At 43.4% G+C, this 26,882-nt stretch overlaps 2 protein-coding genes across 4 annotated transcripts; both read right to left on the reverse strand.

Moving 5' to 3' along the window:
* Positions 1-27: 27 nt before the first annotated feature.
* On the reverse strand, positions 28-7,015 carry LOC118889777 (beta-2-microglobulin-like). Its single transcript, XM_036841904.1, has 4 exons — positions 6,887-7,015; positions 2,796-3,071; positions 2,197-2,224; positions 28-555 (listed from the first exon to the last, which is right to left on the reverse strand). The coding sequence occupies exons 1-3, from the start codon at positions 6,951-6,953 to the stop codon at positions 2,211-2,213; spliced, it is 357 nt and encodes a 118-aa protein (XP_036697799.1). The 5' UTR covers positions 6,954-7,015; the 3' UTR covers positions 28-555; positions 2,197-2,210.
* LOC118889778 (beta-2-microglobulin) lies at positions 28-26,349 on the reverse strand. 3 transcript variants are annotated; one of them, XM_036841907.1, is made up of 4 exons: positions 26,215-26,349; positions 22,817-23,092; positions 2,197-2,224; positions 28-555 (listed from the first exon to the last, which is right to left on the reverse strand). In XM_036841907.1, exons 1-3 carry the CDS (start codon positions 26,279-26,281, stop codon positions 2,211-2,213), a joined length of 357 nt encoding a protein of 118 aa, XP_036697802.1. In that variant the 5' UTR covers positions 26,282-26,349; the 3' UTR covers positions 28-555; positions 2,197-2,210. The 3 variants fall into 3 exon arrangements, with proteins under 3 accessions (XP_036697802.1, XP_036697801.1, XP_036697800.1); XM_036841906.1 differs by lacking the exon at positions 2,197-2,224 and adding an exon at positions 22,218-22,245; XM_036841905.1 differs by lacking the exons at positions 28-555; positions 2,197-2,224 and adding exons at positions 20,056-20,852; positions 22,218-22,245.
* Positions 26,350-26,882: the final 533 nt, after the last annotated feature.

A 26,882-nucleotide genomic window follows, 5' to 3' on the forward strand; every position in this document is an offset into this window, starting at 1 on the left:
AGGAGCGATATATAAGTACTAAACACATCAAGTTTTACCAGCATTTTAATTAGTGAAACAAAATAAAATAAAAACAGGCACAACCATGTCTCATACTAACAGATGTTAAGAAGTAAATATGATTTCATATGACAAAATGTCATCCGCTATAACAGATTTCCAATAATTCTGACAATTATCTTTCCAAAAATTTTCCAAAATTCTAAGAAACATTACAAATCGGAGGTTTACTCTAAATATGCATAGTTATCTTACTACCTAGTTTTGTGTGCAAAAGACAATAAAGACTTTAAATTTGACCAAGATGTTGATGCTGAACATGAAAGTTCTTTCCTCCCCACCTCTAAGCTGCCAGCGCCCCAACTACAGCTACCTGCCAAGACAGGTCAAACGTGGAGACGTAGTGCACAAAGAAAAATTATAAAGAAGATGATATTTGTGGTAACATCAATATAACTTCTGATTTATGTCCATAAAGCATAAAAGCATATCAGTATTAAAAAGCAAGAAAACAGAATTTGGAATTAGTCCGATCCAAATGAGGCATCTTCAAACCTGAAAAAAAGAAAAAACGGTTATTAGCAAATACATTTATTTTATTTGGATTACAGATAGCACTACCAAACTTTACCTAACCTATGCTATATAAATCACTGTTGGTAAAAGTAATAGCTGCAGACAATTTTCCAGACTCATTAAAAGAGGATATCCTACTAGTTTAACCCATTGGTTCTCCCACAGTCTTAGAGGAAAGAATGCTGGTATTACAGTTCAGATCCTGGCTCTACCATTTAGTAACTGTGTGACTCTGGGCAGGTCACCCGAACTCTCTCATGCTCTCGAAAATTACCTTCCCTGTCCTACAGTGTAACAAGAAATTTGAATAGGTTTTCAGTGCCAAGATACCCTGTGGAGTAAAATTTCCCAGAAAAGCTGGATTATCTGCCTCTGGCCTCCAACTGAAGATGCAGAGAAGTCCAGTTGCTCCCTGTTTCACGCTGCTACAGATACTTGCAAGATACGTCTGTTATAAAGTGAGAGAGTGGCATTGACATATATACACTACCAAATGTAAAATAGATAGCTACTGGGAAGCAGCCACATAGCACAGGGAGATCAGCTCTCTGCTTTGTGTCCACCTAGAGGGGTGGGATAGGGAGGGTGGGAGGGAGATGCAAAAGGGAAGGGATACGGGGATATATGTGTACGTATAGCTGATTCACTTTGTTATACAGCAGAAACTAACACAGCATTGTAAAGCAATTATACTGCAATAAAGATGTTAAAAAAAAAAAAAGATACGTCTGTTATAGTAGCTTTACATTAGGTTACAACAATCTGTTTCCATTTCTTTCCTCCATTGGACTGGGAGCTTCTAGAGGCAACCACAGTGCCCACACAGTTAGGAATGGTGTGTCTGCAGAACCATGTCACTCTTCCTTTCTGGCTAAATAACAAAGCAACTGCCATGCAAAGGAAGGGACGGTTCACTTTTGAAGGCCCAGAGATGCCCAAGGTAGAAATGGCAGAAGAAAGAGCAAACCCTTGCTGGTGCTGTGGGTAACCGCTGCCTCTGTCCTGTCACAGCACACCTGCAGCTCTTCTGTCCTCCCTTTAGAGGGTCAGTGATGCTGGCAGAGCCCCACCCAGGGCCACATGCCTTCCTCATGCCACCCCACAGGAGAAGGGAATGTGACCCCATGGGTTCTTCTCTGCCTGCTAAATTGCTACCCTGATTAATGTCCTCTAGACAGTGAGGGTTATCATATTAGAGCTGTCTATAACAGTCTCCAGGATAGTGACATTAAAAAAAGATTTTCTGGGGCTCCCCTGGTGGCGCAGTGGTTAAGAATCTGCCTGCCAATGCATGGGACACGGGTTCGATCCCTGGTTGGGAAGATCCCACATGCCGCGCAGCAACTAAACCCGTGCACCACAGCTACTGAGCCTGCGCTCTAGAGCCGGTGAGCCACAACTACTGAGCCTACATGCCACAACTACTGAAGCCCACGCGCCTAGGCCCGTGCTCTGCAACAAGAGAAGCCACCACAGTAAGAAGCCAGCCCACCACAACGAAGAGTAGCCCCCGCTCGCCGCAACTAGAGAAAGCCCGTGTGCAGCAACAAACACCCTACACAGCCAAAAATAAATAAATAAATTTATAAAAGAAAGATTTTCTTAAGATTAGAAACCCACCTCCATGATGCTGGTTAGAGGTCTCGATCTACGGAAAAGAAAATGGAGAAAGAAAAAGAGAAACAGTTAAGTTCCACTTTTGAAATACCATGTACTAACAGATGTCTAAAACTGTTATAAATAAAGCTGGCAGAAGAGCCCACTGTCCCTCACCGTGAGTGCCTTGTTAAGAAAAACCCAGGAGGTGCCCACCTTGCCTACTAGCCTTAGACCCCAAGCCAGCCAGAGAACTGCAGGAGTCTAGGATTGGAGGGCACGACCACAGCAGGGCTTACAGACAAGGCCGGTGCCTTCCTGAGACTCTCCTTGGTCCTGAGTATCCCTGAGGCTGTCAGGAAGGCCCAAGGGAGCCAGTAGGGAAGAACCACTGGGAATGCCTGTGCATTTGTGGAAGCGCTGCTACTGCCCCCTGCTCTCACTACAGGGAAACCACTGTCTCAGTGACCACGCTGTGCAGAGATCTCTCAGAAGGTGCCACTAATCGGAGCTTTAATAACATTCCCTGATAATCCCAGTATGCAGATGTTTTTATATCAAGGCAGCTTTATGCTGTGGCTATGTTCAGATACAACTGTCAGCAGCTAAGGAAGGGAACTTACCCCAATTAACTGTCTTGGGCTCGCTGAGAGTAACGTGTTTCACGCGGCAGCTATACTGATCCACTGCGTTGGGAGTGAACGCAGTGTGGACCAGAAGGTAGAAAGACCAGTCCTTGCTGAAAGACAGGTCTGATTGCTCCACTTCCATCTTCTTCCCATTCTTCAGCAAATCAATCTCAATCTGGGGTGGATGGAACCCAGACACATAGCAGTTCAGGTAATTTGGTTTTCCATTCTCTGCGGGGTGTCGTGAGTAAACCTGAACCTTCGGAGGACCTGAGGAGCAGCAGGGAAAAGACAGATGAAATTGCAGAGTATTTCACTTGGGGCTACCTTGGTCTAAAGCTAGATCAGGCCCCAGGTGTTTATATTTGATCCTCCATTTCTCCCAATTCCATTTCCCCTCATGCCAAATGAGCTTCCATTTTTCCAAAAGGCAGCCTCCATTTTCTGGGATAAACCATGACTTAGTATCTTTCCCACATAATTCCCCTACACATGCCTTTAGGGCTTTTTCTAGCAGATTTCTCTTAACATCTTCTTCTGTCAATGGAGATTGTGCTGTATCTTTAATAATCTCTCTGTGGAGAATCTCAAGAACTTTTCACGGCTCCTCAGCACCTACAGAATTTCTTATCATTCAAGAGTCTACATGATTTGGCCCTAATCTACTTATCAAGCTTCGTTTCTCACTTCACACTCCCTCCAGATTAGCCACATCAAAAATTCCCGTTATTGGGCTTCCCTGGTGGCGCAGTGGTTGAGAGTCTGCCTGTCAATGCAGGGGACACGGGTTCAAGCCCTGGTCTGGGAAGATCCCACATGCCGCGGAGCAACTAGGCCCGTGAGCCACAATTACTGAGCCTGCGCGTCTGGAGCCCGTGCTCCGCAACAAGAGAGCCCGCGATAGTGAGAGGCCCGCGCACCGCGATGAAGAGTGGCCCCCGCTTGCCGCAACTAGAGAAAGCCCTCGCACAGAAACGAAGACCCAACACAGCCATAAATAAATAAATAGGACTTCCCTGGTGGTGCAGTGGTTAAGAATCCGCCTGCCAATGCAGCAGACACGGGTTCAAGCCCTGGTCCGGGAAGATCCCACATGCTGCGGAGCAACTGGGCCCGTGTGCCACAACTACTGAGCCTGCACTTTAGAGCCCACGAGCCACAACTACTGAGCCTGCGTGCTGCAGCTGCTGAAGCCTGTGCGCCTAGAGCCTGTGCTCCGCAACGAGAGGCCACTGCAGTGAGAAGCCCATGCACCGCAAGGAAGAGTAGCCCCCGCTCTCCACAACTAGAGAAAGCCCACTCGCGGCAATGAAGACCAACGCAGCCATAAATAAATAAGTAAATAAAATTTTAAATAAATAAATAAATGAATAAATAAATAAATAAATAAAATTTTAAAAAAAAAGCTTAAAAAAAAAAAATTCCCGTTGTTGTACGCTGTTTCAACCCAGTCAATTTTTTTCCCCTATATTTACTCCTTTTTTTTTTTTTTTTGCCTCCTGCCTAGATCCAGACCAATCTGACTTCTCAATATGTGCCTAGTACAGTGCCTGGCACACAGCAATTGCTCTGTAAGTGGCAGGTGTAATTATTTTACCTCCTTGCTCAGGTTCCTAACAGAGTCAACCAAAAGTATATTTCTACAAAACACAACCTCTTCATCATGTCCAGAGTTTATATGACAAATCTCTATCTGAATCTGTATCTGATTTCATGAGCTAGAAAACAAAGAAATAAAACTGAAACACCTACAGGAGCTGGCAAATACCTTAAATGAAGTAGTTGGGCTGGGTAAGAACAACAGGGAAGGGTGAGGACTATGGCAAATGGGAGAGAACATACTCTCCATTAGGACCAGGTGGAGTAATGCATGTGACAGTGGAATTTGTATTTTTAATTAGCATGCTCAAGTGATTGCCATAATCTGCCAGGTTGGGAGTATTGCATAATGCTACAGAACAGTGGCTTCCAAAATGGGATGCATGTCTAGACCCTTCATGGGGATGTGTAAAGAAAATATTATAAACTCTATTTCTATATTTTTCTTCCAAAGTGAAGTGTTACTGCTACTGAATATACAGACTGATATAAATATATATATATATAACCACTTAAATACAAATATACTCAGAGTACATGGTTATAAAGGTCAGCTCATCCTCCATGTCCAGTGGTAGAGAGAAGGTGGAGTACCAGGCCACTCTGAACAGATGTATCTGTCTAGAAATGTCCCATCATCAAAGAAAAGGCCCCTAGGCCCACCAACAGCTAGACTGGAAATACCATGAAGCCTCGATATTTTTTCATAGTTCAAAGTGAAGATAATTCAGAAACCTCTTTGCATTTGAGCTTCTAATAATTAGAACATAGTAGGTGCTACAGTAGTGAGAGCACAGGTTCATCCCACCTGGAATTCTCTCTCTGAGGGAGCTAGGCAGTTTGTGGTTTTTTTTTTTTTTGGAAGAATATCACAATAGTGGCTTCTAAGAGGAGGAGGTGTATCAGACAGGCCTGGGTTTGAATCTGCCCTCAACCACTTACTGGCTCAGGGTTTTGGGGAGAGTTATTTGAGTTTCTGTAGTTTAATCGAAAAATTATCTACACCCAGAGTGAAATAAAACCCACACAGGGGAAAGAGCAGAAAATAGATCCCCCAGAGGGAATCACAATTACATGTTTCTTGTATACGTTCCGGAAATGGCCTTGTATATCTTCCAGGCATGTACTACTTAGGAAATTTTCAAATTCAGATAGTTTTTAATGTCGGCTTGCTATTTTTCTAAAGCTATATGCCACCACAAATATCAATAATAGTGATAATACAGACATTATGCTTCTTTGGTAAATAAATTTTAAACTTCCTTTTTCTCATGAACAACAACAAACAAACAAACAAACAAAAAACCCCGCTTCACAGAGCCTTTTGTGAGAGAGAAAAATCTGAGGGTCCGGTATATTGCAGGGTATTTAGAAGGTACTCAGTATCCATGGTGTCGCTGACAGACAGCTTGGGTAAGCATATTGATTACTCTTATCCCTAGTTTTACAACCTTTCTGAATGATAAACCTTCGCTTACTCAAAACTGAAAGTAGAGACTCAGCTCATCTTGGAAAGAACCAGGCAAGGAGCCAAAGGAGGGGCCCTCTGTGAAGAAAGGCAACAGGGGCCCATGTCCGCCCAGCTTGCTCCCGAGAATCTCACCCCAGAAGGTTGTGAAAAACGCACGGATTACAGGCAAAGGGCTCACGACCCGCCAAATGCTCTGGTCAGGTTCTACTGTCTGCCATTAATCCCCTGCGTGATTAAGTCACTTCAGCTCTTCGAGCCTCTCTTTCCTCATCTGTGACAAACTGATGATAAAGGCATCCTGTTTACATCGCAGGCGCATTTCACAATTAAATGACAGCGCATAGCGCAGGTCAGTGAGCCGCCAACGCGTAGCTCTATGATTATTACTAAGAGTGACAGGTAGCGGGAACAAGAGAATGAACGACGTGAAACGGTATGTAAACACCTCAGGACATTCCACAAAAGTCGCGTGCAACTTCCTCGCCGTGGTTTGGTCGTCGCGTATTTGGGGAAAGTGCAGAGCGTCAGCTGAACCTGGCGGGCGCCTGGAGGAAGCTCGAGGCCCTCGGGCTCCCAGCGGACTGATACACCCTGGCGGCGACTCCCCCAAAGCCCACGCGTGGTCTCCACCCATTCGCAGCCCCCAACCCAGCCCTTTGGGACCTGCCAGCCCGCCCTCCGCTCCCGCTGCGCGGGGGGAGCCAAAGGCCCCGCGAACCAGCGGAAGAGAACCCCTCCCCCACCTCGGTCGCTCAGTCCCGACCCACCCGGTGCGGGCGTGCCAGAGGTCCCCTCCCCCATCCCGGAGAAGCAGGCGTCCTGGGCTTGCACCCCCTCCCCACTCCCCACCCCCAACCCCCCACCTCCACAGCCCGAGAGAAAGCCGCGTGCTACTCCACCGAGTCGGGAAGGAAAACTTGGGAGCGGGACCGAGGGGTACGGAGTTAGTGCCCAGTGGCTGCGAGCGGGACAGGACGGGCTGGTGGAAGAGGGAAAGGGAGGAGGGGACACTCACGCGGGACGGCGTCCAGGCCAGACAGCGAGAGCAGCCCCAGCAGGACCAAGGTCACGAATGGAGCCATCGCTACAGAAGCAGCCCGGGTAGCGAAGTGAGGGCTCGGTCCCGCGCCCGCACTTATATTCCACGCCCAGGCCGCCAATCAGAACCCTGCCCGCCGGGACGTCACCGGTCTCCTAGCGAGCGAGGCCCGGGCAGGTTAGAAAGAGGGACTTCCCGGTTTTCAGTTTCATTTTCTGGTAAGTCTCGTGATGCTTAGGAAGGCAGGGTTGAACCGGGTGGATTCGCTGTCTGTACATCGGCGCCCTCTTATCAGGGGTGCGCGCCCAAGCTTGGGGCGCGGGCCACCCACCCGAGAACTTGAGTCTGGAGGAAGCTTCGCTTTTCGGAACAGCACCAGAAACGCTCAGGCACTTGCTCCCCAAGCATGCCCCAGCGAGTTAGGAGCCTAGAACCTGGTTTTCGATCGGGAAAACTGAAGCCCAGAAAAATTAATAAGCGTAAGGACAGAGATTGAATGGTACTGGGCAGAATCAGAACTTGGGTTCACAATTACAGCCCGGAAGTACGCTGTAGGGCTTCTGGATTCTTTGGGCAAGAAAAGTCGTCCAGAAACCTCGAGGCCTCATGAGGACAGCTCAGAGAACCGTCCAGAGTGAAGGAGGACCTTCTTGCTTCCTGAGTCCTTTCAGGGAAAATCCTGTGCGGAGAAAGTGTGGCCTGTATCTTGCCGCTGTAGTTTAGGTAATTTTCTTTGTTTTGTTGATTTGTGGGGACATGACCCCTGATAGTAAAAGGTAAAAGCAGTAAGTGCTTAGAGCGTTAGACTTTACCGACCCCTTGAGGAACATCATTCCCTGCGAATTACCACACTAGAATGGTGCTTGGCATGGAGTAAATACTTGGTAAACTGACTGAATGAGTGAATGGATGGATGGATGGAAGGATGGATGGATGAACCTACGAATGAAGGAACGAACGAACATGCGAGGGAATATGTGAGTAAACATTAGGATGTAGGAATTACCCCGTTACATTTTAATGGATAGGAAAACAAAGGCTAAGTGTTAGGTTTCAGACGGGCCTGATTCATTTGTCATTCGTGCTTCAGACACTTGGAAGATAAGAGGACTGGACAATTTTAGTGAGAATTTGGCTTGCATCTGCTATGGGCCCAGCCAAAGAAGTTAGGCCTACTGACTCTAAGACCGTGTCAGTGTTAGACTCCTTAAGGAAACCTCCACTCTAGAGATACCATAAAAAGATGCTGACATCACCTGGTGGCTGAGTCCAGGGATCTTTTCTGAGTGGAACACTCAGAAGAGGGAGTGAACCATGGGGGCGGGGAGGGGCAGAGATCTTGGAAATCACCCTAGTTTGCAGTTGAGGGGAGTTGGGTGGTGCTTCCCCAAAGAGCACAACAAATGTCATCTGGATTTCTTTTACATGTTTTTAGACATTTCAACTACGCCTACTGTGGTGGTTGTGTCTAAACTAAAAAAAGTAGGATACTCTCTGCAGACCTAATGAAAGGAGATAATGCACAGAGAGAGCCCCAGGGAGCACAGAGGGAGTGTTCAGTAATGATTAAGAAGTGTACTATGATTATTGATGCTAGTTACCTATTTTTTCTACCAGCTCTCTATAACTCTCTCGAAATGAAAGAATAATTGTTAGTCATAAAGTGATGAGTAAAGGCACTCCTGCCCCTCCCTTTTGTTTGTTTGTTTGTTGTTAACTCATTTAAGGGTCTTAACGCCTGGAATGTCAGTGTTGACTTCTTTTCTAGTGCCTTGGGAGTATAGGAAGAGACGGGGCTAGTGGTCACCTCTGTATTCCTTGTTTACCACATCACAGACAAATACTGGAGTACTAAAAATTCTTAAACGATAGAATCTGATCTATTCACTTGGAAAACCAGTTTTAAAAACACTTTTTAAAAAAAACAGTGAAGACAGAGAAAATTATATGTTTTCAGTTTTTTTTTTTTTTAAAAAGGAGACCACTGCCTAGGAGGGGAGACTTCTGGAAATGTACAAACATGGACTTTTAACAGTGTTATCTTCCATTAGGGGAATGAAAGATGGAATTTTTTATTTTTTTGGCCTAATGACTTTTCTAAAAAATTTTTTTACAATAAATGTTATTCATAATAGTAAATATTTTCTGAATGTGGAAGAACTGGAATTTCATACACTCTTGCTGGGAATGGAAAATGGTACAACTACTTTGGAAAACAGTTTCACAGTTTTTAAGAAAGTTAAACATATGCTGGCCATATGACCCAACCACTCACTCTAGGTATTTACCCAAGAGAAAATGAAAGTGTATTTTCATGATGAGGACTTGTACAAAACTGTTCAAAGCAGCTTTATTGGTAACAGCCAGAAATTGGAAACAATCCAAACTTCCATCAACAGGCATACAATGGAATACTATCAGCAATAAACAAGGCATGAACTATTGGTACACAGATTAATGGATGAAATAATGAGGCTGAAGGAAAAAAGCAAGACAATAAAGAGTACGTGCTGTATGATTCTTTTTATTTAAAACTCTAGAAAAAGCAGACTAATCTATGTAACAGAAGCAGATGGTCGGTTTCCAGAGGGTGGAGGGAGCATCAGGAGGCTAAGGACGCTTGATCCATTATCTTGAGCATGATGATGGTTTCTCAAGTGTGTACATGTAGTAGAACTTATTAAAGTGTATACTTTAAGTGTAATTTATCATACGTCAATTATACCTCAGTAAAGCTCCTTTTAAAAAGAAATAACCTAATAAGACTCCGCGCTTCCAGTGCAGTGGGCATGGGTTCAATCCCTGGGCAGGGAAGTTCTACAGGCCGCGTGGTGCGGCCAAAAACAAATCAAAAAAACAAAAAAACCTAAAAGCACAGGTACCTGTATCTTTGTTAGGCCAAGGAAGAATGACGTCCTTGTACAGAAAGAAAAAGAAGGATATTGAAGTGGGGAGAAAATAGGACTAGGTTAAAGCTCAAATGAGTTGGGTTGCACCTCAGTGGATCTCAGTCAGCACTCTTCTGAGGTGAACTCATCAAACGGCCAGAAAATCCAGGCCCCCTGGAAGGAGAGGAACAAGCACATGTAGGACATTTGTGCCTGGGCTCTTTCAAATGTTATGTCACTAATCAAAGTGTGGTACATGCATCACAACATCAGCAACACCTAGGAGCTCTTAGAAATGGAGACACTCGGGCCCATCCTAGCCTGCATTTTAACAACATCCCAGGTGATTCGTATACACATTAAAGTTTGTGAAGCCGCTGCCCCAAACTACTCAACAATCCAGAAGGTAGGTCTTACTTTCTTTTACAGATAAAGAGACAGTTTCAGAGAATTAAGATGCTTGTCCACGTTAGCTCTGAGCTATGATTCCAATGCTGGTCCATGTGATTCGAAAGGGCTTATAACGTCCACTTGACAACCACTTCTGAGAAGGGGTTCACGGGAAACGGTTCATTGGGTGGCTTGGATCAGGGCAAGGATTAAAAGTATATGAGGGGGCTTCCCTGGTGGCGCAGTGGTTAAGAGTCCGCCTGCTAATGCAGGGGACACGGGTTTGTGCCCCGGTCCAGGAAGATCCCACATGCCGCACAGCGGCTAGGCCCGTGAGCCACAACTGCTGAGCCTGCGCGTCTGGAGCCTGTGCTCCGCAACGGGAGGGGCCCGCGCACCACGATGAAGAGTGGCCCCCGCTCGCTGCAACTGGAGAATGCCCTCGCACAGAAGCGAAGACCCACCACAGCCTAAATAAATAAATAAATAAATAAATAAATAAATTTAAAGCCATGTATTTAAAAAAAAAGCATATGAGAAGGTGCAGAGAAGCAGGAACAAGTAACACAATGTATGGTAGTTTTTATTTAACTCACATTTGTTTTTGTCTGCCCACAAAAATAATATATGCATGTGATAGAAAACTGGAACAATCAAAAAACTATAGGGAATTCCCTGATGGTCCAGTGGTTAGGACTCCAAGCTTCCACTGCAGGGGCCCCGGGGTTTGATCCCTGGTTGGGGAACTAAGATCCCACAAGCTGTGAAGCATGACCGAAATGAATAAATAAATAAAATTTTTTAAAAACTAAAAATAAATTAAAAATAAGAAAAACTATACAGAGGAAAATTAAAACCATAGTGACCCTCCAACCTAGAGAGAACTATCGTTAAATGGTTTAATTTAATGAGTTTGAAGGTGGTTGCCTGCTCAGAAGTCCATCCTGAATGCATGTCTCTATGTGTATAACTGAGTCACTTTGCTGTGCAGCAGAGATTGGCACAGCGTTGTAAATCAACTATACTTCAATTAGAAAAATAGAATTAACAAAAAAGTCAATCCTGGTTAGATCTGTTTTGGGGCTGGAAATCCTCAGTCTTCTGTGTTAAATTCCATTGAATACAGCCAATGTCAGTTGAGTGCAGGCTTTGTGGCAAATGGAAATACTGTAAGGATAAATCAGAAGATGCCAGACTGCCAACCAGGAGAATCCAATCTAGAGTTCAAATCAGCCCAATAATTAATTTATTAGCAGCCACCTAAGGTGTTCATGCCGACTGAATTCTCAGATTTGTGCTGTTACGTAACAGGCAACAGACCCAAAGCAAATGGGACACAGAGGGGAGCTGTTTTGTTTCCTGATAGTTACAAAGTCAGACGCCATACAAAGGAGGGGAAAAACCTCACAAGATCCCAGGAAGTCAAGTACTGTTTTCACTAATTGAGAGAGAGTATGTGGGAAGCCTAAAGTTGAGACAGGTGAAGTATCTCGTTGGTGAGGAATCTCTGCCTCACAGGCTTGAGTGTAACCACCACGCTCTTCCAATTGCCAGGGTGATTTTATTGGGAAAACCGCACAGACTTGGTATAAAATAAATCAAGCAGTACAGAACTATAAACAGTAGTAACCACAGTGTTTCAAGCACTTTTTATTTTTAATTACAATTCTGATACATGAATGTATGTCTGTTGCAAAAATACAGTCAGAGGTCTACTGAGTGAAAGTGAAAGTTGCCCTCCTGTGTCTCTTCCCGTCTCACTGTCCTCTCCTCTGGAAACATTGTTAAGCTTTGGTGCCTATCCCTTCGTGGATATATATTGTATATAGTTTGGAAGGTGAGGAATTTTAAAATTATAACTACAGAGACTGCAATTATTATGTGTTAAGAACTCAGTGCCCACTAAAACATAAAGGGAGTTAGAGGTAGCATCGGTCCTCAGCTTGGATGGAGAGAGGGTTAGGGAAATGCTGAAGCCAAGACCCCCTGACGCTGTGGGGACAACAGGACAATCCCAGGAGCCAAGGATTGGGCACCATCCCTGGGGAATGCTACGCCCAGTGACTAAGTTACTGGCACAGCTTCCTTTCATGGGTGTTTTCCTCTCATAGGTCCTTGGGTCTGCATCTCAGAACCTACTTAAAACTGCAGAATTCCTGCTTGGACTTTCTATCCTGCCTTGGATTCTATTCAGCACTATTAAAAATGAAGACTCTGCTTCAAATGCCCTTTTTCCCTTTTGGCAAATTCCTGTAAGCCTCGCCTTCTCACTTTCCACATTGCTTGGCTGATGCTTGCCTCTGGCCAATTACAGTGTGTGGTCCTTTCTGGCTGTCCCCTGCTATGTTGAACCTGCATCAGATCCTTTCCTCTCTACTCTCTGGTGTCTCGGACCTTTCTAAACTCTTCTCCTAAAAGAGGACTGTGAAGAAACCAGTGCCTTGAGGGTTGAGTGGGTGAGGTGGGCTCCACCATCTCCCCGAAGAAGCCAGGCTATGAGCGGTGGGGTGCGGCTCAGAGAGAATTCATTCAGCATTTATTGGGGGCAAGGGAGATTCCACAAAATTTGGATCATTCTATAAATACTTACTGAACTTGCTTATTTCCATTTCATAATATATCATCGATACTATGCCTGTCGTTATGTACAGAGCTGCCTACTTATCATTAACAATATTATACTTTTCTCCTTACCATACCTTGTGGTAGGGAGACTAATGCCTCCCCCCTCCCCCCAAAAGAAGATGTTCATAGCCTAATTCCTGGAGCCTGTGAATATGTTACCTTACATGGCATAAAGGGCTTTGCAGGTGTGATTAAGGTTAGGGACCTTGAGATGGGGAGATTATCAGAGATGATTGGGGTCAGCCCAGTGTAACCACATAGGACTTAACAGCAGAGAACTTTGTGACTTCCCTGATGGTCCAGTGGTTAGGACTCTGAGCTTCCACTGCAGGGGGCACCAGTTTGATCCATGGTCGGGGAACTAGGATCCTGCATGCCTCGCTGAGTGGCAAAAAAAAAAACCGCAGAGAGCTTTCCTGACTGTGGTCAGAGGGAGATGTGACTACAGAAGTATGATCAGAGAGATGCAGCATGCTGGTTTTGCAGATGAAGAAGGGACCATGAGTCAAGGAATGTAGGCAACTTCTAGAAGGTGGGAAAGGTAAGGACATGGAATGTCCCATAGTCTGCAGAAAGGAAAGCAGCCCTGCCTTAATGTTAAGCCCAGGAGACTTGTGTTGGACCTCTGACTTACAGAAGTGTAGGATGATAAATTGTGTTGTTTTAAGCCATCAGGTTTGCGGTAATGTATAACAGCAGCATGAAAAAAAAGAAACAAACCCCATTCGTACTGCTCCAGAATCATACAGTTTTGGGCCTTGGTTGCCAGGAGCCTAGCGCAGTGTAATATTTGCCTTTTCAATGTTGTCTTTACCTGTCGGTTAACCAGATCTGGCCACACAGCGTATTTTGGGTACTCTCGTGTGAGGGAGGGCTATCATCAGCTCAACAGCTGAGGGGGGAGGAGTTTTGCTGTAGCCTGGCTTGGTCAGGAGCCCTTGGTCCTCCCCCTCCTACCACTGCCCCAACTGAGCTGGGTCATCCCCAGTGATGTGGGCCCAGCTGGCCCTGCCATTTCTGGACTATTTCAACGACAGCACGCACCCAGTGGGCCAAACCACTCCTGCTCTACCTGCCGTTGCCAGTGCTGAACAGGGAAGGAGAGTAAGAAGAGGAGCCCTCTAGTCCCCAGGACAAAGGTGCCCCAAAGCTTTGGCTTCTTTCTTCTTAGCCTGGCCCCAACCTATCCATCAGGCCTCAGTGTTCACAGCAATCATTCAGGTTCTACAAACCTTTACTGTCACCTTGCTAGGTGCTGGGCACTGGGCTGGTCTGGGGAAAACTCTTTCCTCAAAGAATTCATGGACTCTGGTTTATATACCTTTAATAGATTATGATTCCAGGGAAGCAGCCTATTCCACTTGGAGGGGTCAAAGTGCCTGTGATCGACTTTGGAGCCAAGAAAAATAATGTGGACTTAACCTTTAGACCATGATGCTGGTGCCAGTGGAGCTGGGGTTTTGTTTTTGTTTTTTCCTTGTGGTTTTCTTTTGAGCATTTTTTGTTTGATATTTTAAAAAACTTTTCCACTTAGCTTAATTTTTTTCCAATTATAAAATTCATATCCATTATGAAAAGTTCACACAATATAGGTAAGAATAAAGATAAAAATTTAAATCACCTGTTAACCCTCCATCCAAAAATATCCACTGCTAATGAATTGATGTTTGTTCCCAGACTTTGTCTATTCATATACAGATATAAGCATGGATATATATGTTTGGAAAGATGTAATCATTCTGCTCATATTTCTTTGCAACAGCTTTTTTATTTAATGATGTGTCATGAAAATATATCTCTTTCTATAATAAAAGATGTACATAGTTTTTTCATACTTTCATAGCATTTCATTATATGAATATTCCATATTTTTATCCAATCCTGTATTGGGGATGTTTCCAGTTTTTTTCTATTATAACTCATCCTGCACACTATGAAACTGCCCTTTGGACCATGAACTATTTAATGGTCATGGTAGTGGTGTCAGCCATTCGGGTTTTATGCTAATCCATCTATTTGAAAGTAAGCAGAAAAGTAGAACTTACTCCAATCTATTTAACATTTTATAAAGGGGGCTGAAATGCAATAAACTGTCACAGTAGAGATTATTAATAGTCTTATAACCATGACAAAAGAGCTCTAACTTGCATTTTTAGTGTAGAGAATTAGCTTCACTTTTAGTTTTATTCAGAAGTTCTGTAAAGCCTGTGTGTTTCAGCTGAACACAGGATGTGGGCACAGAACCCAGAATCGCTGAGGGGCTAGATGAGGCGCAGATGGGTCTCAGGTTTTGCCACCAGCAGTCCCGAGGTGCTTGTTTTTTTAAATAAATTTATTTATTTATTTATTTTTGGCTGTGTTGGGTCTTCGTTTCTGTGCGAGGGCTTTCTCTAGTTGCGGCGAGCGGGGGCCACGCTTCATCGCGGTGCGTGGGCCTCTCACTATTGCGGCCTCTCTTGTTGTGGAGCACAAGCTCCAGACGTGCAGGCTCAGTAGCTGTGGCTCACGGGCCCAGTTGCTCCGCGGCATGTGGGATCTTCCCAGACCAGGGCTCGAACCCGTGTCCCCTTCATTGGCAGGCAGATTCTCAACCACTGTGCCACCAGGGAAGCCCAAGGTGCTTGTTTTTGTTGTTGTTTCTTTTTCTTTTTACTCCTGAGCTTCTGAACCAGTTTTCCATTTACAGCAGCCAAGAAGATATGGGATTATCTGTGTAACTCATGCAAAAGTGTTTTTAACTTGAACATCTGGCTTCTACATTCTGAGTGTAGTACCCATGAGTGGGTAGCCAACTCAAGCTCACGGGTCCCAGTGAAGGGCAAGCATCACCAGGTGGACTTTAGGGGTCCGCAAGCACCCTGCCCTGAAGCACTGAGAACTTGGCTGCTCAGTAATCACCTCAAGATCCACCCAGGGATTTCCTATCCAATTTAATGGAGCAAAGCTTAAGGATTGAGAGACCATAACTTCACACAGTTCCTATTAAGGGTGTGGAAAACAGGGATCCTCTTTTTAAATATCTGCTCCCCAGTAGTGATCCCAACAAACTGTACTCACAACCATGGATGGTTAAAAATGCACTTTAATTCTCTTGCCCTTTCAAGGGTTTTCTTTCTCACGAGTTTGTGTTCTGACATTTCTACCAGGATGCAGTGGTTGGGGATGCTGGCCCTTAACAGGGGAGCGGGGGAGGGGCTGGGAATCTTTTTTTTTTTTTTTTAAAGAGGATGTATTTTGTTCTCTTGTTTAAATTTTATTTATTTCTTGGCTGCATTGGGTCTTGTTGCTGCGCGCGGGCTTTTATCTAGTTGCAGCGTTGCAATGTGCAAGCTTCTCATAGTGGTGGCTTCTTTTGTTGCGGAGCACGGGCTCTAGGCAGGCGGGCTTCAGTATTGCGGTGCGTGGGCCCAGTAGTTGTGGCTCGTGGGCTCTAGGGCGCGTGGGCTTCAGTAGTTGTGGCGCACGGGCTTCATTGCTCCACGGCATGTGGGATCTTCCTGGACCAGGGATCGAACCTGTGGCCCCTGCGTTGGCAGGCGGATTCTTAACCACTGGGCCATCAGGGAAGCCCTGACTTGTATTTTCCTAATGACTAATGTGTTGAACATGTTTTCAAGTGCTTATTGGCCATTTATATATGACTTTGGAGAAATGTCTACTTAAATCCTTTGTTCACTTTGTAATTGAGTTATTTGTTTTTATTGTTGAGTTCTAAGAGTTCTTTATATATTCTAGACCTTTCTGAGGTATACGATTTGTAAATATTTTCTGCTCTTCTATGGGTTGTCTTTTCACCTTCTCGATGGTGTCCTATGAAACTCAAAAGTTTTTAAAAGTCAGTTTTTACCTTTTTCGGGTCACTTGTGCTTTTGGTGTCACGTCTAAGAAACCATTGCCTAATCTGAGATCATGAAGATTTTTTTACAAGAGTTTTATAGTTTTAGCTCTCACATTTATGTCTTTGATGGATTTTGATTATTTTTTGTGTATGGTATGACTAACAGACCCAACGTCATTCTTTTGCATGTGGATATTCCATTTTTCCAGCACCATTTGTTGAAAAACTTACCTTTATATACTACAGAATATCGCTGTAGAACATTTGAGTAATAGAGGAAAAAAGGAAATTTGTCACTTATAAATCTATTACTCAAAGTGATCTTGTTTACTATTAGGATTATTTCCTTATAGTTGTTTTTTCTTAAATATTAATGTTAACAATCAGGTGTTATCTAGTTAATCTTATCAATTTTATAGGTAAGTACTGTTATTATTTCCATTTTACAGATGAGGGAACACAGAGAGATTAGGAATTCTAATTCAGATGTACTTGGGCAGTAAGTGGTAGTGCCAGGATTTGAACCCAGGCAGTGTGACTGCAGAGCCTCTGCACTTCTACAGTGTGCAGGCGTGTGTGAGTTAAATTATTATTTTGTGGTATTACAGCATTGTTCTAGCCTTAGTCTCCCCCTACATACAAATGAGTGAATATGTATGATTTAATTGATAACAACAATAATAACAAAACACATACTCTTGTTCCCACCATCCAGGCAAGAACTCAGGTATCTCCAATATCTTTAAATGTGTGCCCCTCCTGTTGAATGTGTGTGCCCATCCCCATTCTATTCCCTTACCTTGCCAGCCTCAGAGTTAACTACCATTCTGAAATTTTCTACCATTCCCTGTTTTTCTTTATCTTACTTACTCCATATAAATATATACCCAAATAGTGCTATTTAGTTTTGGCTACTGTTGAGTTTTATATAAAATGGAATCACTGTATATATTTTGGGGGGACTTGCTGGGTTTTTCTTCACTCAACATTTATTGTGATTCATCCATGTTAATTTTTATAACAACAATTCATTCAGTTTCACCCCTGCATAGCATTCCATTGTCTGAATGTATCTTTATCCAACTTTAGATTGTTTCCATTGTTTGCTGTTAGAAACAGTGTTGCAGTAAACTTTTTTTTTTTAATAGATCTTTATTGGAGTATAATTACTTCACAATACTGTGTTAGTTTCTGTTGTACAACAAAGCGAATCAGCCATATGCATACACATTTTATACATCTATTGCAGCCCATGTGCAAGAGTTTCTCTATGTTGGTAGTAGAATTGCTGGGTCATAGGGCATGTGCATCTTTAATTTTACTACATAATACTCTAGTTTTCCAAAGTTGTTTTATCAGTTTATGCTCTCAACAGCAATGTAATAAGTTCTCATTGGGGTATGTCTTTGCCAACACTTAGCATATCCAGATTTTTAAAACTTTTGCCTATCTGATGGTATGATGGGTTTTAATTTGCATTAATGTTAAACACCATATATATATGGTGTGGAGTTTTTTGTAAAATGACTATTCAAGTCTTTTGCCTATTTTTCTCTTTGGGTGTTGCCTTTTTCTTAGTGGTTTGTAGTGTTTGATATATTCTAGATACCAATCTTTGTTGTAGGTGTGGTGAATATATTCAGATCTGTGGCTTGACTTTTTACTGTTTTCATGGGGTCTCTAATTTTAATGTAGTTCTAAATTTTAATGAGATTAATCAATCAGTCTTTTGCTATATGCATGTAATTTGTGACTTCCATGTTGAGGTCAGAAAAATGGTTTTATATTTTTTTCCTATGTTTAAAATTTTTGAATCTTGCATCTAAGTCCTTTTCTGATGGAACTTAACATTTGTGCATAGTGTGAGGTAGGGACCTATTTTCCCTCCACATATTGATAACCATTTGTCTCAGCACCGTTTTTTTTTTCAGAAGTCCTTTCTTTTACCATTGATCTGAAATGTCTTGTATGTCAAGTTTCCATAGATGCATGAGTTTGTTTCTGGGCTCTTTTCTATTCCATTGGTCTTTGTCCATCCCTGGGCCAATACCATCCTGTTTTAATTATAAATCTCTCACTTTATTATTCTTCAAGTGTGTCTTTGTCTTTCTTCCTCCATTAACCCTCTTCCGTATTTTAGGATCAGTTTGTCAAGTTTCATGAAAAACTATTAAAATTTTGTTAATAATTACATTAAATCTATATATCAAGTTGGGAAGAAGTGGTATCTTTAGGATATTTAATCTTCCTATACATAAACATACTCTCTCTCCCCATTTTTTAAAGTTTTCATTAATTTCCTCCAATAAAACAATTCCTACAATTTTTCCATTAAGAGCTTCCATTAACATCTTTTGTTAGCTTTATATTGGTATATGCATTTATATTTAAACACTGTATATATTTAAATGTGTGTGTATTTAAATTTAAATACTGTTATTTGAACATATATAGCATATATATTTATATATACTTAAGTACTATGTATATTGCTATTATAAATTAAATATTTTTAATTTACATTTTGTTACCAGTATAAATGCATTTAACTTTTATGTTGACTTTTGTGTCCAGCAAATTTGTTAAATTCTCTTATTAATCCTAATAATTCATCTTTTATACCTTATTGACATTTCTATACAGTTAATCTATATATAACATCAAAATAATATAATTTTGTTTCTTCTCTTCAAATCCTTATTCATTTTACTTTTTTTCCTTGTCTTAATTTGCTGCTGGGACCTCTAGTATAATAACACTCAGAAGTAGCATTGGGCCTCCTTATCTTATCTCTGATTTTACCTGTAAAATACCGGTATCTCTCAATGTGTGTATGTGTCTGTTTATGTGTGTTAAGAAAACCCTTATAAGTCTAAGTAAATTAGCCTGTTTTTCCTCCAGCTATGAGTTTTTTATCATAAACTCATTGAGTGTTGAAATTTAATTGAACACTTATTCTGAATCTTTGAAATAAGCATATAAATCATCTCCTTTAATCTGTTACTGTAATAAAGCACATTAATCAATTTTATGATTTTTAATGTGAAATATAACATTCCTTTAAAATGTGCAGAATATATGTACATTTAACAAAAAATTACAAAGCAAAATCTCTTGTAACCACCATCCTTGTCAAGAAATAAAACATTACTAGCACTCCATAAGCTCCTGTGCCCTCTACTAGTTAGATATTAAATATTCAGTTTATGTGCTTATTTAGGTTGATTTCTTTTTACACAAAACTGATACATTTCCTTTGCTCTTCCTTTCTTCTCACATTTTAGGCCTTCTCTCTGCCTGAAGTGTATCATTTAGAATGTCCTTTAGTGAGGATCTAAAGGGTACTGAAATCTGACTTTTTATCTAACGATGTTTACTTTGCTGTCATTTTTTAAAAGATATTTTTGTTGTGTATGGAATTCTAGGTAGGCAGTTGTTTTACTACATTCATGATTACTTTCTGCTATGTTCTGGATCCCACTGACATTGAGAAGTCAGCTGTTGTTCCTTTGAGAAGCTGAACACAATGTTTTACCATTGTTTTAATTAGTGAAACAAACAAAATAGGTACAACCAAGTCTCCAACAGATGTTAAGAGGTAAATATGAATTTTATATGGCAAAATGTTTTATCCACTATAACAAATTTCCATAATTCTGAAAATTATCTTTCAAAATTTTTCCAAAATTCTAAGAAAAATTACAAATTGGAGGCTTACTCTAAACATGCATACTATCTTATTATCCAGTTTTGTATGCAGAAGAGACTGAAGAGTTCAGATTTGACCAAGATGTTGATGTTAAACCTGAAATTCCGTCTTCCCCACCTCTAGGCTGCCAGAGCCCCCACAACAGCTACCTGCCAAGACAGGTCAAACATGGAGACATAGCGCCAGTTACCTGCCAAGACAGGTCAAACATGGGAGACGTGGCGCCCTAGGTAGAATTATAAGGAAGATGATATTTGCGGTAACATCAATACAACTTCTGATTTATATGCGTAAAGCAAAAAGCATATCAGCATTAAAAAGCAAGACAACAATAACTGAATCACTTTGCTATACAGCAGAAGTTAACACAATATTATAAATCAACTATACTTCAATAAATTTTAAAAGAAGAAAATAAAAAAGAAAATTAAAAATAAAAAGCAAGACAACAGAATTTGGAATTAGTCCAATCCAAATGAGGCATCTTCAAACCTGAAAAAAAGAAAAAATGGAATATTAGCAAATACATTTATTTTATTTGGATTACAGATAGCACCACCAAACTTATGTAACTTGTGCTGTATAAATAACTCACTGTTGGTAAAAGTAGTAGGTGCAGGTGATTTTCCAGATCCATTAAAAGAGCATATCCTACTAGTTTATCCCACTGGTTTCCCCACGACCTTAGAGGAAAGAATGCTGGTACTATAGTTCAGATTCTGGCTCTACCATTTAGTAACTGTGTGACTCTGGGCAGGTCACCCAAACTCTCATGCTCTCGAAAATTACCTTCCCTGTCCTACAGTGTAACAGGAAATTTGAATATGTTTTCAGTGCCAAGATACCCTGTGGAGTAAAATTTCCCAGAAAAGCTGGATTATCTGCCTCTGGCCTCCAACTGAAGATGCAGAGAAGTCCAATTGCTCCCTGTTTCATGCTGCTACAGATACTTGCAAGATACGTCTGTTATAGTAGCTTTACATTAGGTTACAACAATCTGTTTCCATTTCTTTCCTCTATTGGACTGGGAGCTTCTAAAGGCAACCACAGTGCCCACACACTTAGGAATGATGCGTCTGCAGAACCATGTCACTCTTCCCTTCTGGCTAAATAACAAAGTAACTGCCATGCAAAGGAAGGGACGGTTCACTTTTGAAAGCCCAGAGATGCCCAAGGTAGAAATGGCGTAAGAAAGAGCAAACCGTTGCAGGTGCTGTGGGTAACCGCTGCCTCTGTCCTGTCACAGCACACCTGCAGCTCTTCTGTCCTCCCTTTAGAGGGTCAGTGATGCTGGCAGAGCCCCACCCACGGCCACATGCCTTCCTCATGCCACCCCACAGGAGAAGGGAATGTGACCCCATGGGGTTCTTCTCTGCCTGCTAAATTGCTACCCTGATTAATGTCCTCCAGACGGTGAGGGTTATCATATTAGAGCTGTCTATAACAGTCTCCAGGATAGTGACATTAAAAAAAGATTTTCTGGGGCTTCCCTGGTGGCGCAGTGGTTAAGAATCCACCTGCCAATGCAGGGGACATGGGTTCGAGCCTTGGTCCGGGAAGATCCCACATGCCACGCAGCAACTAAACCCATGCACCACAACTACTAAGCCTGCGCTCTAGAGCCCGCGAGCCACAACTACTGAGCCCACATGCCACAACTACTGAAGCCCGCACGCTTAGGCCCGTGCTCCGCAACAAGAGAAGCCACCACAGTAAGAAGCCAGCCCACCACAACGAAGAGTAGCCCCCGCTCGCCACAACTAGAGAAAGCCCGTGTGCAGCAACAAACACCCTACACAGCCAAAAATAAATAAATAAATTTATAAAAGAAAGATTTTCTTAAGATTAGAAACCCACCTCCATGATGCTGGTTAGTGCTCTCGATCTACGGAAAAGAAAATGGAGAAAGAAAAAGAAAAACAGTTAAGTTTCACTTTTGAAATACTATGTACTAACAAATGTCTAAAACTGTTATAAATAAAGCCGGCAGAAGAGCCCACTGTCCCTCACCGTGAGTGTCTTGTTAAGAAAAACCCAGGAGGTGCCCACCTTGCCTACTAGCCTTAGACCCCAAGCCAGCCAGAGAACTGCAGGAGTCTAGGATTGGAGGGCACGACCACAGCAGGGCTTACAGACAAGGCCGGTGCCTTCCTGAGACTCTCCTTGGTCCTGAGTATCCCTGAGGCTGTCAGGAAGGCCCAAGGGAGCCAGCAGGGAAGAACCACTGGGAATGCCTGTGCACTTGTGGAAGCGCTGCTACTGCCCCCTGCTCTCACTACAGGGAAACCACTGTCTCAGTGACCACGCTGTGCAGAGATCTCTCAGAAGGTGCCACTAATCAGAGCTTTAATAACATTCCCTGATAATCCCAGTATGCAGATGTTTTTATATCAAGGCAGCTTTATGCTGTGGCTATGTTCAGATACAACTGTCAGCAGCTAAGGAAGGGAACTTACCCCACTTAACTATCTTGGGCTCGCTGAGAGTAACGTGTTTCACGCGGCAGCTATACTGATCCACTGCGTTGGGAGTGAACGCAGTGTGGACCAGAAGGTAGAAAGACCAGTCATTGCTGAAAGACAGGTCTGATTGCTCCACTTCCATCTTCTTCCCATTCTTCAGCAAATCAATCTCAATCTGGGGTGGATGGAACCCAGACACATAGCAGTTCAGGTAATTTGGTTTTCCATTCTCTGCGGGGTGTCGTGAGTAAACCTGAACCTTCGGAGGACCTGAGGAGCAGCAGGGAAAAGACAGATGAAATTGCAGAGTATTTCACTTGGGGCTACCTTGGTCTAAAGCTAGATCAGGCCCCAGGTGTTTATATATGATCCTCCATTTCTCCCAATTCCATTTCCCCTCATGCCAAATGAGCTTCCATTTTTCCAAAAGGCAGCCTCCATTTTCTGGGATAAACCATGACTTAGTATCTTTCCCACATAATTCCCCTACACATGCCTTTAGGGCTTTTTCTAGCAGATTTCTCTTAACATCTTCTTCTGTCAGTGGAGATTGTGCTGTATCTTTAATAATCTCTCTGTGGAGAATCTCAAGAACTTTTCATGGCTCTTCAGCACCCACAGAATTCCTTATCATTCAAGAGTATACATGATTTGGCACTAATCTACTTATCAAGCTTCGTTTCTCACTTCACACTCCCTCCAGATTAGCCACATGAAAAATTCCCGTTATTGTACGCTGTTTCAACCCAGTCAATTTTTTTCCCCTATGTTTACTCCTTTTTTTTTTTTTTTTTTTTGCCTCCTGCCTAGATCCAGACCGATCAGACTTCTCAATATGTGCCTAGTACAGTGCCTGGCACACAGCAATTGCTCTGTAAGTGGCAGGTGTAATTATTTTACCTCCTTGCTCAGGTTCCTAACAGAGTCAACCAAAAGTATATTTCTACAAAACACAACCTCTTCATCATGTCCAGAGTTTATATGACAAATCTCTATCTGAATCTGTATCTGATTTCATGACCTAGAAAACAAAGAAATAAAACTGAAACACCTACAGGAGCTGGCAAATACCTTAAATGAAGTAGTTGGGCTGGGTAAGAACAACAGGGAAGGGTGAGGACTATGGCAAATGGGAGAGAACATACTCTCCATTAGGACCAGGTGGAGTAATGCATGTGACAGTGGAATTTGTATTTTTAATTAGCATGCTCAAGTGATTGCCATAATCTGCCAGGTTGGGAATATTGCATAATGCTACAGAACAGTGGCTTCCAAAATGGGATGCATGTCTAGACCCTTCATGGGGATGTGTAAAGAAAATATTATAAACTCTATTTCTATATTTTTCTTCCAAAGTGAAGTGTTACTGCTCCTGAATATACAGACTGATATAAATATATATATATAACCACTTAAATACAAATATACTCAGAGTACATGGTTATAAAGGTGAGCTCATCCTCCATGTCCAGTGGTAGAGAGAAGGTGGAGTACCAGGCCACTCTGAACAGATGTATCTGTCTAGAAATGTCCCATCATCAAAGAAAAGGCCCCTAGGCCCACCAACAGCTAGACTGGAAATACCATGAAGCCTCGATATTTTTTCATAGTTCAAAGTGAAGATAATTCAGAAACCTCTTTGCATTTGAGCTTCTAATAATTAGAACATAGTAGGTGCTACAGTAGTAAGAGCACAGTTTCATCCCACTTGGAATTCTCTCTCTGAGGGAGCTAGGCAGTTTGTGGGTTTTTTTTTTTTTTGGAAGAATATCACAATAGTGGCTTCTAAGAGGAGGAGGTGTATCAGACAGGCCTGGGTTTGAATCTGCCCTCAACCACTTACTGGCTCTGGGTTTTGGGGAGAGTTATTTTAGTTTCTGTAGTTTAATCGAAAAATTATCTACACCCAGAGTGAAATAAAACCCACACAAGGGAAAGAGCAGAAAATAGATCCCCCAGAGGGAATCACAATTACATGTTTCTTGTATACGTTCCGGAAATGGCCTTGTATATCTTCCAGGCATGTACTACTTAGGAAATTTTCAAATTCAGATAGTTTTTAATGTCGGCTTGCTATTTTTCTAAAGCTATATGCCACCACAAATATCAATAATAGTGATAATACAGACATTATGCTTCTTTTGTAAATAAATTTTAAACTAACTTCCTTTTTCTCATGAACAACAAACAAACACACAAACAAACAAAAAACCCCGCTTCACAGAGCCTTTTGTGAGAGAGAAAAATCTGAGGGTCCGATATATTGCAGGGTATTTAGAAGGTACTCAGTATCCATGGTGTCGCTGACAGACAGCTTGGGTAAGCATATTGATTACTCTTATCCCTAGTTTTACAACCTTTCTGAATGATAAACCTTCGCTTACTCAAAACTGAAAGTAGAGACTCAGCTCATCTTGGAAAGAACCAGGCAAGGAGCCAAAGGAGGGGCCCTCTGTGAAGAAAGGCAACAGGGGCCCATGTCCGCCCAGCTTGCTCCCGAGAATCTCACCCCAGAAGGTTGTGAAAAACGCACAGATTACAGGCAAAGGGCTCACGACCCGCCAAATGCTCTGGTCAGGCTCTACTGTCTGCCATTAATCCCCTGCGTGATTAAGTCACTTCAGCTCTTCGAGCTTCTCTTTCCTCATCTGTGACAAACTGATGATAAAGGCATCCTGTTTACATCGCAGGCGCATTTCACAATTAAATGACAGCGCATAGCGCAGGTCAGTGAGCCGCCAACGCGTAGCTCTATGATTATTACTAAGAGTGACAGGTAGCGGGAACAAGAGAATGAACGACGTGAAACGGTATGTAAACACCTCAGGACATTCCACAAAAGTCGCGTGCAACTTCCTCGCCGTGGTTTGGTCGTCGCGTATTTGGGGAAAGTGCAGAGCGTCAGCTGAACCTGGCGGGCGCCTGGAGGAAGCTCGAGGCCCTCGGGCTCCCAGCGGACTGATACACCCTGGCGGCGACTCCCCCAAAGCCCACGCGTGGTCTCCACCCATTCGCAGCCCCCAACCCAGCCCTTTGGGACCTGCCAGCCCGCCCTCCGCTCCCGCTGCGCGGGGGGAGCCAAAGGCCCCGCGAACCAGCGGAAGAGAACCCCTCCCCCACCTCGGTCGCTCTGTCCCGACCCACCCGGTGCGGGCGTGCCAGAGGTCCCCTCCCCCATCCCGGAGAAGCAGGCGTCCTGGGCTTGCACCCCCTCCCCACTCCCCACCCCCAACCCCCCACCTCCACAGCCCGAGAGAAAGCCGCGTGCTACTCCACCGAGTCGGGAAGGAAAACTTGGGAGCGGGACCGAGGGGTACGGAGTTAGTGCCCAGTGGCTGCGAGCGGGACAGGACGGGCTGGTGGAAGAGGGAAAGGGAGGAGGGGACACTCACGCTGGACGGCGTCCAGGCCAGACAGCGAGAGCAGCCCGAGCAGGACCAAGGTCACGAAGGGAGCCATCGCTACAGGAGCAGCCCGGGTAGCGAAGTGAGGGCCCGGTCCCGCGCCCGCACTTATATTCCACGCCCAGGCCGCCAATTAGAACCCTGCCCGCCGGGACGTCACCGGTCTCCTAGCGAGCGAGGCCCGGGCAGGTTAGAAAGAGGGACTTCCCGGTTTTCAGTTTCATTTTCTGGTAAGTCTCGTGATGCTTAGGAAGGCAGGGTTGAACCGGGTGGATTCGCTGTCTGTACATCAGCGCCCTCTTATCAGGGGTGCGCGCCCAAGCTTGGGGCGCGGGCCGCCCACCCGAGAACTTGAGTCTGGAGGAAGCTTCGCTTTTCGGAACAGCACCAGAAACGCTCAGGCACTTGCTCCCCAAGCATGCCCCAGCGAGTTAGGAGCCTAGAACCTGGTTTTCGATCGGGAAAACTGAAGCCCAGAAAAATTAATAAGCGTAAGGACAGAGATTGAATGGTACTGGGCAGAATCAGAACTTGGGTTCACAATTACAGCCCGGAAATACGCTGTAGGGCTTCTGGATTCTTTGGGCAAGAAAAGTCGTCCAGAAACCTCGAGGTCTCATGAGGACAGCTCAGAGAACCGTCCAGAGTGAAGGAGG

Source organism: Balaenoptera musculus, chromosome 2 (assembly GCF_009873245.2).
Source record: "Balaenoptera musculus isolate JJ_BM4_2016_0621 chromosome 2, mBalMus1.pri.v3, whole genome shotgun sequence".
In the NCBI taxonomy this organism is placed as follows: Eukaryota; Metazoa; Chordata; class Mammalia; order Artiodactyla; family Balaenopteridae; genus Balaenoptera; species Balaenoptera musculus.